At 38.6% G+C, this 17,961-nt stretch overlaps 1 protein-coding gene across 2 annotated transcripts in view; it reads right to left on the bottom strand.

Moving 5' to 3' along the window:
* The window catches only part of CTDP1 (CTD phosphatase subunit 1), a 128,941-nt gene that overhangs the window by 71,873 nt on the left and 39,107 nt on the right, over positions 1–17,961 (bottom strand). For both annotated transcript variants that reach the window (XM_063451658.1, XM_063451659.1), the window contains exon 11: positions 11,418–11,583. In XM_063451658.1, the coding sequence (XP_063307728.1) occupies positions 11,418–11,583 (166 nt within the window). The remainder of the gene's footprint in view (positions 1–11,417; positions 11,584–17,961) is intronic.

Below are 17,961 nucleotides of genomic sequence, written 5' to 3'. Positions count from 1 at the left end.
CCCTCCCCTCTGCCTGGGAGATAATTAGACCAGTAACTGTACTAACTCTAATTCAATTATCTCCAAGCACAGAAAAAAAAAACACTTTTTTTTTTTTTTTTAAAACACCCCAAAAGTACCCTAAAAAAACAAAACCCCAAAAAACACAAATGTTACATCCCCTGATAGCCCTGATCTGGGTGAAAAAAATCAGAGATCAGTTCAGGAATTTCCTGGAAGTCATTTATTTGACTGACCGCAGGCATGTTCCCATAGCCGAAAATAATTCCATAGGATCGCGGCTAAGTGCCGCTGGAGGACCGACCAGGAACCGCAAAGTTTTCATGACGAAAATAGTTCCAGGGCATTCGCAGCTAAGTCCCCCTGAAGTCTATTCGTGGTTTTGGTCCATGCGAACAAGATGGCTGCCACCTCGTGGTCGTCCATAGGAATTGCAGCCACCCAGAAGAACACAAACCACTGTGGTGGAAATTGCAACAATGTATCAATTAAGCTTAACAAGCTCCAGGGTGGTCTCCGATTCGTGCGGGTGTTGGGTAAACAAACCATGTAGTCCCGATTGCAAAAAGAGAGCCCGTTTAAAGTATTTTAGCCAATTCTATTGCAGGGGCCATAGTCACAGGGTAGGAGGCTGGCAAATAGGCCCCTCCAAAAACAGGCCCCTCCATTTGTGAGGTTACTTTCGCCACAGTCATCTTATACATGGATTATCACTGCAGGGGTTAAAACCAAAACAAAAAAACATGAAACACTTGTGCGCGGGGCCTAAGCCAAGATGGCTTAAAAAAAATAGGGGTCGTCTTATACATTGAAAAATACAGTATAATATTTGAAATACAATATCTCATAGCATCTGAAGCCAGAGATTGTAGTGAGATATCTTATTCGTGGATACGGTCTGTAAAAATGCTTTAAAAAGCAAGCAGACCAGCATATGCATCAACATCAGGAGATAAATGCAGTTTAAACAACTCTGAGTATAATGCAGCCAACAAGTGTTACCTTGCCAGCTAGAACATGTCCTTTTGCGTGACATATTACACTTGCAGTATATTGTGATGGCGATCAAACTTCTAATGTGTTGGAAAACACAATCCATGCTAAGTCTACAGATATTCCTCCTAACAATACATGACATGGCATTAAACTTTCAAGCTTTTCTTGATAGAGAAGATAATACCACTCACATTTTGTTTTACGGACTGGAATTCATAAAACAGTAAATATATGTTTTACAAGTGATGTTGCCTTTATCCTCTAGAGTGCTATTTTGTGTAGAATTTATTCAGGAGTAAAGCAACTAAATTTTCAAGAGAGGGGTGGAGGCATGGAAGTATTTGTGCAGCTCTCTAAATAGGATACACAAAGGTCTGACACCAATCAGATATTAGGAGTCCTTTGTTACCCAACTCTAGAGTTTATCAGTCCTGGAGACTGCACACATTTGACTTTTTTCTCTCTCCCCTTTTCAGTAGATTTACGTCATACTTAACAGCTTGCCTTTTTATAGAGTTAAACAAGAGTGTTATGCCTCTGGCATTCCTTAGGACATTTGTCTAGAAATATTAAAGTTTCATTCGCTGCCAGCCTGCCGCACATGGGTGAACGGATTATGTGAGTATCAAAGAAAGATGAGGGGACAAGAGGTAATCCTAAGAGGTGTTCTATAATATGGTTACTGCAACATTCCCCCACTTTCTCATGCCTTTCAGAGCCTTTATGGTAAAAAAAAAAAATGACAGTATACATTTACAATGTTAATAATCGTAATTCGTTACTATTACAATGCATTACATGCAAGCAGATGTGTTCATGTCTGAAGATAAACCAGTTCATAATATTGTTTCAGACTGCACACAGTAATATCCTACCTGAAATTTGAGAACATATACAACAATGCTTTATATAATAATCAAGCAATTTTTTTTTTCTCCTAGCAAAGCAAAAATAAATGTGACTCCATTTCTACATAACTCCCAGATTTGAAGTTTGCTGCAGTGACTGACTTCAGTCCAGACTACCGAGTAGCTAGCACTCACCAGCTAAACTGGAAGTACTGAGGATATCCATAAACCCCCGCTCCACAAAAGGTTACAGAACATACAGTTCAGTACTGTGCAGCAGTTCCACTCATCGGAAATTATGTCACTGCTACTAGCTTAACCCATTTTCAATCTTCTTAGCGTTAAGGACCAAGGCACTTTACATTTCTGCGGTGTTTGTGTCTAGCTGTAATTTTCCTCTTAACTCATTTACTGTACCCACACATTGTATACTGTTTTTTTCGCCATTAAAAGGTCTTCCTACAAGGGACCGATCGCCCGGAGCCGTGAAGGAGAAGACACATACACCTGGAGAGAGGGGGAAAGGGGATACCCCCAAGCTGCTAAACACTCCATGAGACTGCTCATACCAGAGGTCTGGTGGCCGTAAAGCTGCACCCGTAATGACTGTCCATGCCGACCAAAAGTTCCAGCTAACATTTTTTAACCTTTGTTTGAGTTTAATTATTTGAGGTGAATTTAGGTTTAAATATTTGATTTAAGTGTGTGTTTAGGAAGCCTTGAACATAGACACATGGCACCCTAGGGACGATACTGACCACAAAGGCCGTATGACAGAAAAGTGGGGCACGAGGAACAGGGGGGACATGGGAATGGGGACACACGAGACACGAAACCCAGATTATTACATAGGCCAGGCAACCTTACCGGGAGCGGTCCTATTTACCCCACTGGATTCCCAGTCACGATACCACCCGGAGTAACAACCGCACCAATAGGTGACAACCATGAGATCCGAACCGGCAGATGAAACGTTATATCTCAGCGGCTGCTGAGACACAGACAGGACTGCACACCAGGCGAACAGCCCCCCCCCCCCATAAACATTAGAGCCCCTCCATGTCTTGTCTTCACCACAACTTTTACTCAGAGACATGACTAACGGCGACATAGATGGAGACCATACCTTAATAACCACACTGACCCAACATACACCCCAGAGGACGACGAAACGCTAACTATGAAAAACCAAACAGCGTCCCTACTCCCCTCCACTCCAGAGCGGCCCACAAACTAAACTACGAGCGACATAGCCCTAGTTCATACTACATTGGCCATTTCACCGTTGAATGATTATTTTAACATAGCAATATTCCGACTTATTATTTACATGGGTGGCTCTATCGCTATACACCACGAAGACGCTAGGTTATAAAACCGTTTGTAATTCTATTCTGTTTTTAAGTTTTAATCACCTAACAACATAATTCGTATTAATATGTTACTTTAGCAAAATGTGCAACTTTATCTTTTGTTCTCTCCATGAATGAATGCCTAATCTTGTCTGCTACTGCTATTATGGCACTGCAGACATGTCTGTCAAACTTTTCTGCACAACAAAAATAAAGAATAAAAAAAAAAAAAAAAGTCTTCCTAAAGATACTGTTATTTTTTATCATATTCTATAGTTTACTATAAAAACAACAACAACAAAAACAAACAAGTTTTTCGAATTGTGACCCCCAAAAACTGTTACGCATCTACAACCGCCAAAAAACACCCGTGCTAAATAGTTTCTAAATTTTGTCCTGAGTTTAGAAATGCCCAATGTTAACATGTTCTTAGCTTTTTTAAAGAAAACTTATAGGGCTATAAGTACAAGTAGCACTTTGCCACTTTCAAACCATTTTTTTTTTTAAATTACATTGTAACACTGATATCTGTCAGGAATCCCTGAATAACCCTTCACATGTATATATTTTGTAATATAGACAGTTTAAGGTATTAAACTTGGGGTATTTTTACTTTTCATGCAACCATTTTACCACCAATCTATGCCAAATAATAATAAAAAAAAAAATAATTGGTGATTTTTTTTTACACAAATAGCAATTTAAGAATACATGTACTGAGAACTTTAAGGGTTACTGCCAAAGAACACCCGATATATGTGTTCAGCAACATCTCCTGAGTACAGTGATAACACCTATGTACAGGTGTGTCGGGTTCTCTAGGGCTAAAAAAACATTTGGAGGGTGCGCATTCCAGTTTTCCAACTTGGAATTTTCACAGCTGGTCATCATGCACCCATGTCCTATTTGGGAAATTTTTGAAGCCGGGCAATGTAATTTACCCCCATCAAACCATATATTTTTGAAAAGTAGACACCCTACAGTATTTAAAACGGTGGTATTTTAAAACTTTCCAGGCACTAATTCCACCACCAGTCTTTGTCAAACTTTTGGGTAGTCATTTTTTGGGGTTATTTTTCTCTCACATTGTACATTAGGCACGGATTCTCAGTTCCGGTAATATGTTACTGACAAATTACACCACAATATGTGTTCAGCAACATCTCCCGAGTACGACAGTGCCCCCAATGTACAGGTTTTATGGGTTTTATCAAACTTACATGGGTCAAAAGTAGGACTTTCCCCTTTTCATGTTGGCACATTGAAATTTGCCAGCTTGGTTTGCTGGGCCTATGTTGCCTTTGAGACCGTATAGCAGCCCAGAAATGAAAATGAACCCCATCATGGCATACCATTTGTAAAAGTAGACAACCCATGGTGTCCAGTCTTTTGTAATAGCCACTTAGCCACAAACGCTTGCCAAAGTTAGCATTCATATTTGTTTTTTGCATTAAATTTATTTATTTATTTATTTTTACACAAAAACTGCACTTTTACTGGTAATTTCATCGTCATGGTAAGTTTTACCGTTTTAAATACTCATGTTTGTGTTCAGCAAAGTCTCCAGAGTATAACAATATCCCCTGGATATAAGCACGGCTAAAATCTATAGATATATATTATTTACATTTATTACCTTGTATTTGTTTTATAACTTTTTTCACCAGCAGGGGCACTGCCTGTCAGTTCAGGTAGTCCCCCTGCTGGCAGCACTGTGGACACCTATTTCGGCCATGTAACCACTCTTTTAGAGCGGTCACATGGCCCCTGGGGGGTCCTAAATTGCAGAGGGGGAACAGTGCCCCCTAAGAAGAAGACAGATCGACGGCGGGGGCACAGCAGCATTCGGCAAGTACATGGAGAGGGAGGGGTTAATTTTTTTTATTTATATATACCCCTCGAGGCACTTCGTACAGGCAGAGCACCAGAAGCCTGCCTGATGGCTTCCGATGCTCTGCCTCACTTCTGGGCTCCACGTGGAGCAACCCGGAAGTGATCGCTCTGGGGGGAGCAATCACTTCTGGGCTCCACGTGGAGCAACCAGGAAGTGATCGCTCCGGGGGAGCAATCACCCAGTGTTCTCCGGCGACCAGGCAGTGAGGGGAGGGGCAGTGCAGCAATGCCTCGAAATTGAGGCATCGCTATAATACCATTAGAGCTGCTGGAAGCGATCATGATGGCTTCCAGAGCTCTAATTACTCCAGGACGTATCAGGTACGTCAGCGGTCCTTAAGGACCTTTTTTGTCGGACGTAACAGACACGTCCTTGGTCACTAAGGGGTTAAAGAATAGAGATGGTCTCACTTGTGTTTATGAATTGCATATGAATGTGGCTGCAGCTCCAGCTCTTTCACAGAAACCTATGAAAAGCCCAACAGAGCTTTTTATGGGCAGAGTATTTTAAGCAAGTTGTTGCAGTTATAAGCAGCTGTGTGCGAATAGTTGGGGCAGGGGACCTCGTAGGACCATAAAGGTTTAAGGCACTTAGATTATCTATTCAACATCCACCCAAGGCAAATTGTTACTATTTGGCACAGTAAAGTCTCATAATTAATTCATTTTAAAATAAGCAAGGTGGGACATTTCTGCACTCCAAACCACAGCTTTTATATTATGTTCATTTATTGATTATTGGTGATATAAAATCTTTTAAAAACACTTTGGAAAACTGAAATAGCAACGCTGAACTAAAAATCTTAGCACAGTAACTCGGGATCGTAATTTGGTATAAATCTGTTTAGGTTTCATTTTATACATTCATTTCCAGTTTATTATGCTTAAAGAGTAACTCGGAGCACAATTACCACTTCTATCATATATAGTGGTCCTGCTGCTTGGAGTCTGTATGTGCTATAGAGTCTTGCTGCACCTATAGAGATTTTTGATCCACCACTGCAGTCTTCCATTCCTTGTCTATCTTCACAATGTCAGATTGGTTGGCCACTACTTGCTTGTCTGCCTGGACCTGGAAGTTCCCTATGACCATAGCCCTGTAATCCGCAACTACTTTTTTTTGGTACCTCCCTGGACATGGGCAGGTCCACAGGTCCAGCCCACATTCTGTCCAGATGTTTTGTTACACAATTCCAGCAACTTAGTTGTGGTGTCTCTCTGATCGCCCACAGATAGTCCCTATAGTCATAGTCACCAAAACAACTTTAACTTAGGTAGTTGTTGTGTATAGATCATGCCACTGCAGTCTCACTGCTCAATTCTCTGCCATTTAGGAGTTAAATCACTTTGTTCCTGCAGCCCTAGTCACTTCTCCCTGCATGTGACTTGCACATCCTTCATAAAAACTTCCTGTAAAGAGTCATCTGATATTTACCTTAACTGCAAATTCTGGTTAATTTAGAATTTCTTATCTCCTGCTCTGTTAATAGCTTGCCGTGCAGAAGAATCCTGTATGCAATTAAAGTTTAATTTACAGAGCAAGAGATTTAAAAAACAAAATTTAAAGTAGGTTAACGTGACAGCTAGGGCTGCATAAACAGAAACCAAAGTGATTTAACTCTTAAATGGCACAGTGAAACGTCAGAGGCATTATCTACACACCAAAACTGTCTCGTTAAGCTAACGTTTTTGGTGACTATATAGACCCTTTGATAAAAAAAGTTGACACTAGATTGTTAAAGACATGCTGGAAAACTTTCTTTTTTGATACTCTTACTGGAGGGTATGGCCATGGCCAGAGATTACACAATTTCTTCTAGTCATACCAGCAATGTAATTTGTGATAAGCTAAAAGCAGTCAGTTAACATTCACAGCAAATAACAACCGACCATTGCTACTCAGACTGATTCTTCCGCATTAGTCCAAGCGGCACACAAGGTTTCAGCAGCTATGGACTCTTGCTTAGTATTAAAACCACTTTAACTCTAAAGAGATGAAGTATTACTCCATTAAGCCTTATAGGAAAGCTGTGGCAAAAATGGTATTCTGGGGGTACTAAAGGTGATTAAAAGTTATTTAACAATTCAAGGGGGGGTCATATATAATTGGGGGGATTAAACTAAAAAGTTGGGAAAACGCTTTAACATTAGGAATAGGGATCAACGGATATTGATTCGAGGCGATAATGATAATCTGTGAACTTTCAGGCTGATAGCCGATTGCTTACCGATATTTTCCCCAACATTTACCATTTTGAGGGGAAAAAAATTTGCCTTTTTTTTTTAAATTAAGGTGTGTGTGTGTGTGTGTGTTGACTAGTGCTTCAGCAAGGGGAATCAGATTTTTGAATGTGTTAAATAACACCTTTATGTCACAACTGGTACAAGCACCAACTAGATAGGATGCTTGTCTGGATCACGTTATAACAAACAATGTTGATTTTTTTGACCAACATTCAAGTAGGGGAGCATTCAGGAAATAGTGATCACAATATGGTATTTTTTTAATTAAACTCAAAAAAACAAAAGCACGTAGTGTATACTAAAACGTATAGTTTTTAAATGCCAATTTCATAAGATTAGGGCAGCTCTACAACATATCAACTGGCATAAATTCATTAGGAAAAAAAACACTGAGGATAAATGGAAACTATTCAAACAAATATTAGAAAGGTACATTTCTCAGTATGTACCATTGGGTAATAAATATAAAAAACAAATTGAAACCAATGTGGCTTAGTAGAGAAGTAAAACAAGAGATTAAAAATAAGAAAAAGGCATTTAAATCTGACAAATCAGAGGCATCCTAAATAAGATATAAGAAATCCAATAATACTCGCAAAAAGGCAATTAAAGTGGATAAACTAAAAAATGACAAATTGATAGCCAAAGAATGCAAAACCAACCCCACAATTATTATTTTCAACTACATCAATTATAAAAAAACAAAAAAATTAAAGTGTAGGTACACTGGAAACAGAGATGGATCTGTTAGCCAATGAGACCAAGAAAAGGCAGGAATTTTAAATAACTTTTTCTTCAGTATATATTAATGAGGATCCTATGGCAAGATATATGACAAAAAATTATTGCTGCAAAAAACTTGCAGATAACTTGTGATTGGATGACTTGAGACAAGGTGCTACAGCAGTTAAAGAAAATTAATGTCAATTAAGCTCTGGGGCCCGACGGTATTCACCCACGAGTACTTAAGGAGCTAAGTGGGGAAATAAGTGAACCTCTGAATTTAATTTTTCAAGATTCTTTTGTTTCAGGTATTGTACCGGAGGATTGGAGGAAGGCAGATGTTGTTCCTATATTTCAAAAGGGTTCAAAATCCTTGCCTGGAAATTATAGACCTGTGAGCTTAACTTCTGTGACTGAGAAAATATTTGAAAGGGCTATTAAAGGATAAAATCAGAAGTCCATTGGGAAGAACTTTAGCAATAATCAGCATGGTATTATGAAATAGGTCATGTCAAACTAATTAACCTAATTGCATTCTACGAAGAAGTAAGTATAAGTATAGATCAGGGTGTTGCAGTGGATGTGATCTACTTGGATTTTGCCAGGCCATTTGATACGGTTCCTCACAATAGGTTAGTCTGAAAATTAAAATAAATTGGTCTAGATGAATATTCTTGCTCTTGGGTAGAACTTTGGCTTAAGTATAGAGTACCACGAGTTGTCATAAATGGTAAATTTTTAAGCTTGACAATAGTGATAAGTGGTGTCCCTCAGGGTTCTGTTTTGGGACCACTTCTATTTAACATTTATAAATGAGCTTAAAATAGGCATTGAAAGCTATATATCAGTGTTTGTAGAGGACTCAAAACTTTGTAAAGTAATGTGAGCAGGATATTGCTTTGCTGCAGAAGGATTTGGATAGATTGGGGAACTTGGCGCTAAAATGGCAGGTGAAATTTAACGTATAGAAATGCAAAGTTATGCCCTAGAATGCACAAGCAACCTACACCCTAAATGGTAGTGAATTAGGGATAACCACAAACGAGAAGGATTTGGGAATTGTTATAGACAACAAATTAGGCAGCAATATGCAATGTCAATCTGCAGTTGCTAAGGCCAGTAAGGTTTTGCCATGTATAAATAGGGGCATAAATTATCGGGATGAAAATATAATTTTGCCTCTTTATAAATCGCTGGTAAGACCACACCTTGAATATGCTGTGCAATTTTGGGCACCTGTTCTAAAGAAAGATATCATGGCACTAGAAAAAATGCAGAGATGAGCTACAAAATTGATAAAAGGCATGGAGCATTTTAGTTACGAAGAAAGGTTAAAAAATGTAAATCTCTTCAGTTTGGAAAAACGGCAACTGAGAGGGGATATGATAACATTATACAAATATATTCGGGGCCAGTACAAACCATTATCTGAAAATCTATTCATAAACAGGGCTATACATAGGACACAAGGTCACACATTTAGGCTGGAAGAAAGGAGATTTCATCTAAGGCATCTAAAGCAAAGAAAAGTTTTTTTACAGTAAGAGCAGTAAGAATATGGAATTATCTGCCTGAAGAGGTGGTTTTATCAGAGTCCATACAGATGTTTAAACTGCAATTGGATAAATACCTCCTCCTCCCTAGGCCGGTGCGTGTTGGCCCACCTCTGTCGGTATTACCGGTGATTATCGGTCGAAACCGATAATTACAAAAAAATTTTATAATAATCTGTCGATCCCTAATTAGGAATACATGTGTGTTCTACTAACAATAGATTGTGCCTTTAGAGTAAGCAGTTAAATGTGTTTGGTGTGTAAATAGAGACATTTTTTTTTTTTTTTAGACACTTACAGAATTCTAATTAGTTCTTGCTGCTTCACCTACCACAACCCCTCCCCACCCCCACTGAGAGGTGTATAAAAAGATAAAGTGCAACTGTATAAATCAATGCATGACAGCGAAAATTACTCATACAAATTAATAAGCAGTGTTTCAAATGGTTCACTCGTCGATATTTACCTTCTAGAAAAAGTTAATTTAGAACATATTTCAAAGCATTAGGTAGCACAGCATTGTCTGTTGTAGACAAGTGCCAAATTAGGTAGACACCATGAGGTTTATTCACTAAACAAACTGTATTGAACTGAAAACTGAATTCCAAATAGATGTGTAAATATTCTCCAGCTCAGCTATAGCCTAAGCCGTTTTTTTTTTTTAATAAACTGAAATCTGTTTTTAAATGCACCACAAACCATGTTTAGCAATTAAATGAAAGCAGCACAGGGAACTTTATGGTACACTAAAGCTCTTTACTTTAGGTGTTAAGCACCTGGCCCCAATGCATGGAAAAAATAAATAAATCACGATTTTAAGACAGGGAGGGGATCCATTAAAATAATACATTTAACTATACAATATTAGTGGGGAAATACTTCTAGTTCAGCTATTTTAGCCTCGACTTTTGAATTCCTTTATCAATTCTCTAAAAAGCATGGTTGAAAAAGAAATCCATTTGACATCTTTAAAATCAGTAACTATACAGAGGAGAAGATTGTAAAAACTGAATAGATCTGTAACTTTTATACCTACACACTAGTAGAAAGATTTTGTGCATTAAACAACTATTTTTAAGTGCTGTTTTAACTATAAAATCAAATTAGGCAACTCGCTGGGTCCCAAGGATTAAACAGGGGCCTAGGCACCACGCGGACACATGGCATTTTCCATCCCTGTGCTTAGAGCAAAGGTGTTACCAAACGATATCCTGCTTAGGCTCTCTGGATCGTATTCTTTCTATGTGTTCTATTTCTTGAAGCTGAATTGTTATAGCCAAGATTTATCAAAACCCATTCGTTAACTAAACAAGCTTTCCTCCCCCCCCCTCCCCCCTTTTCTAAATTCTGAACCACTGTGCAAGGACAATCAGAGAATGACAAAACATGGAGCAATATTGCCCTAAACATCAGATGTGTGTTTTCATACATTCCTCTACTGTACAGATACAATGAGGAATGGTCACTTCTCTTTCAAAGGGACAGCCCAGGCTGATGTTAAATTATTTTAGAGAATTACATAGATAATATATGTATGGATATACATGGGGGGCAGAGAGGGAGCGAGCGATAGAAATTAAATGCCCCCGTCAAAAGTTGTCTGCTATATAAAAAAAAAAAGTTATGTTTATAGCAGTATTTCAGTAGAAAATAAGAAGGGGAGAAAGGAAGCCAGTGTAGGTTGAATAGGAGGTGCAAAAAGAAAGATCTTATAGAACAAAACTAAGTGTGCGGTTTCAAAACATTCTAAATAACCAACTACTATAGCCTGTCTGCAATGAGTCACTCATTGTCATCATTAAGCTTACTTCTTTATCCATGCTCTCCAAATCCTCTTTGCAAAGTGTATATAAAGGCATAGATTCAGACATGCTTGGCTGTCGCTTTCTCTGGGATGGGCCAGCCTGTTCCTCTCCTGCACTTTCTGCGGGAAGTTCTTCATCATAAAGTTCCTCCTGATGTGGTTGAACAACTCTGAAATGAGATGAGTTTTTTTCAGGTGAAAATCAATCAAACCCATAACTGACAAAACATTAAATACGGTAAGATGTGTTGTGTGCTGTAATTCAAACAACCGATCGTTTACTCATTATAAAATGAGACTTCAATACATCATCTGGAGGAAAGCATCCATTGATTACTTTCCAATATTAACCGTACTTCCATATAAAGTGTATTCAAATCAGTTTAGTAATGGAACTGCAACAATGCTGGTAAATACTTTTCCTTATTTACAATTTATATTAAACAAATAATGCTTTATAATGACAAGGTCTTTGGTTTTGCCGTACTTTCAATGTAAATACTTCTATTAATTTCCTGCTTTGTCAGTTTTTGTGGGGTATCTTTTTTTTTTTTTTTTAAATCTTCTAGATTCCAAATTATAGAAACTGAGGTGTTTCAGTCTTATGATATTCACAGATTGGGCTCAATTTAGCATCTGTCTGTTGGGCACCTTACAGATATACAATGAATTAACATGTAACTTAATTTTAGGTTTGGATCAATGAGCCAGTGTCCCTTGGGCTTGGATATCACATGCCATAAAGCATGTGTATACCGCCGAAATCAAACCAGTCATGTACACTGCATAATATTTACTGTACCTACCATAAGCTGCTTTCAGAGAATAGAAAGTCCGGTACAGTGCTCATTACACACAAAACTATGTTAAATAAGAGTAGCAGCAAATTCTCAGTGCAACTTGCAATCAGTCATCCATTGCTCACTTCTATGTTTCATTCAATTTATAAACCAACATATTTCTGCAGTGCTAAATCACATACATCAACCATTTTTCAACACCAGGGAACTCACATCACATACAACACCTCTAGTCACTCACGTGAAGATTCTTCTTGGTGGATTTGAAATGCTTCCTCTCAAAGCCAGGCACTTTAAAAGAGGAGCCTATAACACAAACCTGGTATCCCCCATGGATTGCCCTCTGTTACATTCTTGGAGGCAGCTGACTGTTAGCCTCTATTGCTAGCACAAGTTGATAGCACACTTGTGTGACGTTTCCAGCTACACCTGCAATATTAACTACTCTGGTACGGCCGACTGAGTAGAAGAGCTGAAGGTCAGTCACAGAAGGAAAGATGAAAAATTATAGGTGGCACTGACCTCAGGTCCATGATCCCATTTATTGTATATCTGCCTATAGCTTTTATTTGACAGTATTATGCTATCGATATTTTGGCATGGTGTGCATGTATCAAAATGGAAATTCATACAAAGGAATTTCTACTCCGCATGTTGATCTGGAACCAGTCCTGTTGTACAGATCATATAATGATGTTTTTTTTTTTGTTTTTTTTTTATTCTATATTCATGCATTTCTGGTTTACTTGCTGGGTGCCTTTTGTCTGTCTAGGTTGTCTGATCTTTTCAGACATACCAAATGCAATTTTTAAGCAATATCTGTCAGCATGCACCATTTTAGCTGGGCAGTATTGTTGTTTAAGTATACTTCCAACAAAAACATAACCCAAGTGCATTTGATTTTGGTTTTATGTCCAACTCATGGAGGTAACATTTTGCAGCTTTTTGCCATGTAGCCATTACCCTTGCTCTTTTTCCTCCACAAAGCAACTTGCTTATTAGATGTACTATAAGCATGTAGTCAGCTCAGCCAATAAGATATCAGCGCAAGTTGCACTGTCACAACTCTGCTATACAGCCCATCAGAAAATTGCCCAATTGGCTGTGAGGACGAAGTCAAGTAAGGTTATGCTGATCTCTCCTTGGCTCCGCTACCTTTTGAATCAGGAAAACCTTTTTAGGGTTAAAGAAATAATCCTTTCGTACAGTGCTACGGAATCTGATGGCGCTATATAAATAAAATAATAATAATAAATAAAAATAAATTTCAGAATTAAGTAAGGCTAATTTAGAAAAGCTATAAAAAATTCTCCCAATTTGGCTACTTTGGCTGGAAATTTGAAATTCACTTTGAATTCCTGACAAATCTCACTATATAACAATTTTAGTGCAATTTGCAGACATGACTAGGGTGGTGGAGTTATGTTACAGAAAGTGGCACAATTTTATTTTGTTTTAAAGCAAAATAAGATTTTAATGTGGAGTAAAACGTGGCACCAATCAGGCCAAAACCAATCAAATGTACTTAATTTGTGCTGGTGGCCAGAATGTTGCTTCAAGTTCAAAACTCTGAAAAAATGTCTGACAATGTAAAATCGTGTGTTGAATAAAAACATTTTATACTTCAATATAATTTTACCAGGTGTGCCCCTAGTATTTTGTCTTGGTATGGTAAACCGTGAATTGCATCCTTTTTCCACTTCAGAATATTTTTGGGGATTTATATACTTTAAACGCAGACAAGGATAAAGTAAAATTGTAATATTAAATTAGTCATGCATGCTGTACCATTTAGTTATTTCTTTAACTAATTTTCCACGATCATAGTTTACATAAGAAAATTAAAAGGAGCACACACAAAAAAAAAAAAAAAAGAGACAATCATTTGGTTTCTTTAACTGCTTTTGATTACTAGTCGCCATTAAATATATAAAACAAACAAAACTTTAAAATATAATTAAGCTTACCTCACGTTGACACGGACATCAAAGATTTAATTACCGAATCTATTTTAGTCTTAAGCCCCTAGTGGCTGTCTGTCTGTCTGTCTGTGTGTCTCACAAGCACTAGCGAGGCTGGCTCTCATCTGCAAGAATGCAGTGGAGCATCTATAACCTCAAATTAAGTTATTAAGATTAAGTGATTTTGGTAATTAGATCATTCCTTTAAGGAACGGAGGCAGGGGATGGCTGCCACCCAAAGTGTGTTTCCATAAACTAGGCAAAAGATCTGTATTTGTGTGATCTGCACCCATATATTCCTGTGTACAAAATAACATACCATCTGGATTCTGGGATTATACAAAAACAACATTTAAAGCAGGTTAAGTAGCAACTCTGCTTAGATTTACTAAACTGTATTTGGTTTCCTATTAAAATACATTTAGATACTGTGCACTAGTAGAATTACATTTTCACTGCTTCTTAGAAACGCAAGCCTTAAAGGTCAGCACCTGGCACTTCCAATTTTGTATAAAAAAATTTAAGCATTAATGTTAAAAATATCAAGTCTTAAAATGTACCTTTTAGCATAAAGGATGCATTGTTAGAAATGTAACGTAGCAAAATGAATTGGAAAAATTATGATTGCTACAAACACCAAAACTTAAATCAAAATGGGGGAGGGCGTAGGTTTTTTTCTTTTTAGGACTAAAAAAAGTTTGGGTGGCAAATGATGGAAATAGAAAAAAAAAAAAATGAAAAAAGGGGAGGGTGGGGGGAAACCCTGGTAAGATCATCTACTTGACACCTTTTAAATCTGATTCAGTTTGGTTTATTGGAAGTCCATTCGTATTTTAAATGGCAATGCAAACAGAAAGTGTATTGAATGAAATAAAAGCCAATATGTTTGCTAAAACAATATTTTAATTAAAAGAATATTGGTCCACATTGATGTGTAGATCATTAAAAAAAAAAAAAACCCACACACACCTCCAAGTTTCCCAATTCTAGCCTTTTACCTTTTATACACATTGAATAATAGAATATTTTTCATTTAAGTTTCCCTTGTGTAGTGGTTCTAGTACTAAGAATGCCCTGGCATCCTCCAAGAGTAAGTAGTCAAACTGCTAAGAATGGTTTGACAACTTACCTGGGTCCTGCTGGGCATCTATCACTGAATCCCCTGGGGCTAGAAGCTCCAATTAGCTAAGCCTCATCCTGCAGGCCCAGCTCATTGGCTGAGAGTATCCGCTGAGTGATCTCAGCCAATGAGTGTGGACCTGCATGGCAAGACTTCTGGCAGTAGGGGAGGTGTCAGTGGGGGCCCGGCGAGACTCTGGTAAGTTGTCGGGCCATGGTTATTGGAGTGTTCCTTTCATTATCTGCAAAGACAAAAAAATCATAATATATATGAAGTGGAAAAATAAAAAACTGGAAAAGAACGCCTGAATGAAATAACGGAGTATATCCACACGTTCTACTAATGCACAAGCATGTGGGTGCCCAGGTGCTTGCTCCCCTTGGAAGGCTGTTTCATTTCAGTGAACATACACATCAAGAGGAATAAGCAGAGTTAAAACACTGCTCTGAATACAAAATACATAGACAGTAAAGTATAGAATGAACTGCTAAAGTGATTTACAAAATAAAATATTTAAATTTTTCTTAAATTTACAAATATTCAAAAGGTCCTATGTAATGTAGGAATAAGTTACAATTCAAATAAACAAAACATGAATGAACGTGAGGTTTCCATTTATTAATGAAATCGGTATACACAGAGGTACAAAAAGCACACCACAATTTACACAAATTGAAAACAAGAAGAAAAGAGGGATGAACAACAGATTTCTTAAACCATCACAAAAATAGGCACATTTTCTGGCAAATATTTTTAACTTAAACTGCACAATACTATAAAGATTAAAAAGCAAGTGCCAACATATTTTAATGTTTTAGAAAAAAAAAAAAAAAAGTATGTAAATTATAGAGACAATATTACCCTTAATATTTTTAAGGACTTAAAAGAGCCACTCAGATCAGAATGCAAAAAATATACACATCATTTTGACATTTAAAGCAGGTAAAAAACCTAAACTTAAATTAAAATGCAGGTAAGGGCAAAAGCATAACCAGTATTGCATCAGAAATACATACTAGAGATTTTATTAAAAACTTGCTTGGCTAGGAGATTCATACATAAAGGGAGAGGTACACATTATAGAAATTATATTTCAACATGAGCCATTTTATTGCAAACATGTTTTTAATTTGTGTGGGTGAGGTATGGATGCCATGGGAAAAAAAATTCTTGACAAACCGCTCCAAAACAAAAAAAAAACCTTCAAGGATTTCTGTATCATGAGAGCCTATCCTAACATTTCAAACCATTTTAAAGATTCTGTTCAACACTTTTATTACCGTATATACTCGAGTATAAGCCGACCCGAATATAAGCCGAGGCCCCTAATTTTATCCCAAAAAACTGGGAAAACTTATTGACTCGAGTATAAGACTAGGGTGGGAAATGCAGCAGCTACTGGTAAATTTCTAAATAAAATTAGATCCTAAAAAAAATATATTAATTGAATATTTATTTACAGTGTGTGTATAATGAATGCAGTGTGTGCGTATGTGTGTGTGCATGAGTGCAGTGTGTGTGTGCATGAGTGCAGTGTGTGTGTGTGTGCATGAGTGCAGTGTGTGTGTGTGTGCATGAGTGCAGTGTGTGTGTGTGTGCATGAGTGCAGTGTGTGTGTGCATGAGTGCAGTGTGTGTGTGCATGAGTGCAGTGTGTGTGTGCATGAGTGCAGTGTGTGTGTGTGCATGAGTGCAGTGTGTGTGTGTGCATGAGTGCAGTGTGTGTGCATGAATGCAGTGTGTGTGCATGAATGCAGTGTGTGTGTGCATGAATGCAGTGTGTGTGTGCATGAATGCAGTGTGTGTGTGCATGAATGCAGTGTGTGTGTGCATGAATGCAGTGTGTGTGTGCATGAATGCAGTGTGTGTGTGCATGAATGCAGTGTGTGTGTGCATGAATGCAGTGTGTGTGTGCATGAATGCAGTGTGTGTGTGTGTATGAATGCAGTGTGTGTGTGTGTATGAATGCAGTGTGTGTGTGCATGAATGCAGTGTGTGCATGAATGCAGTGTGTGCATGAATGCAGTGTGTGTGCGCATGAATGCAGTGTGTGTGTGCATGAATGCAGTGTGTGTGCGCATGAATGCAGTGTGTGAATGCATGAATGCAGTGTGTGAATGCAGTGTGTGCAGGGCCGGTGCAAGGATATTTGCCGCCGTAGGCAAAAAAAATGTTGCCGCCCCCTCCCCCCCCCATATGTCCTGACTTCCCCTCCTCCTCCCTCAGTGGTCCTTACCTCCCCACCCCCGTGTTCCTTCACTCCCCCCCCAGTGGTCCTGACTCACCCCTCCCCTAGTGGTCCTTACTTCCCCCTCCCCTCCCATAGTGGTCCTTATCCCACCCCCTCCCTCTCATAGTGGTCCTTATCCCCCTTCTCCCTCCCATAGTGTTCCTTAACCCCCCCATCCCTCCCATAGTGGTCCTTATACCCCCCTCCCTCCCATAGTGGTCCTTATCCCACCCCCTCCCATAGTGGTCCTTATCCCACCCCCTCCCATAGTGGTCCTTATACCCCCCCTCCCTCCCATAGTGGTCCTTATACCCCCCCCCCGCCCTCCCATAGTGGTCCTTATACCCCCCCCCCCCCCGCCCTCCCATAGTGGTCCTTATACCCCCCGCCCTCCCATAGTGGTCCTTATACCCCCCCCCCCCGCCCTCCCATAGTGGT

The sequence above is a fragment of the Pelobates fuscus genome, chromosome 4 (assembly GCF_036172605.1).
Source record: "Pelobates fuscus isolate aPelFus1 chromosome 4, aPelFus1.pri, whole genome shotgun sequence".
In the NCBI taxonomy this organism is placed as follows: Eukaryota; Metazoa; Chordata; class Amphibia; order Anura; family Pelobatidae; genus Pelobates; species Pelobates fuscus.
This window is presented reverse-complemented; position numbering and strand designations above follow the sequence as displayed.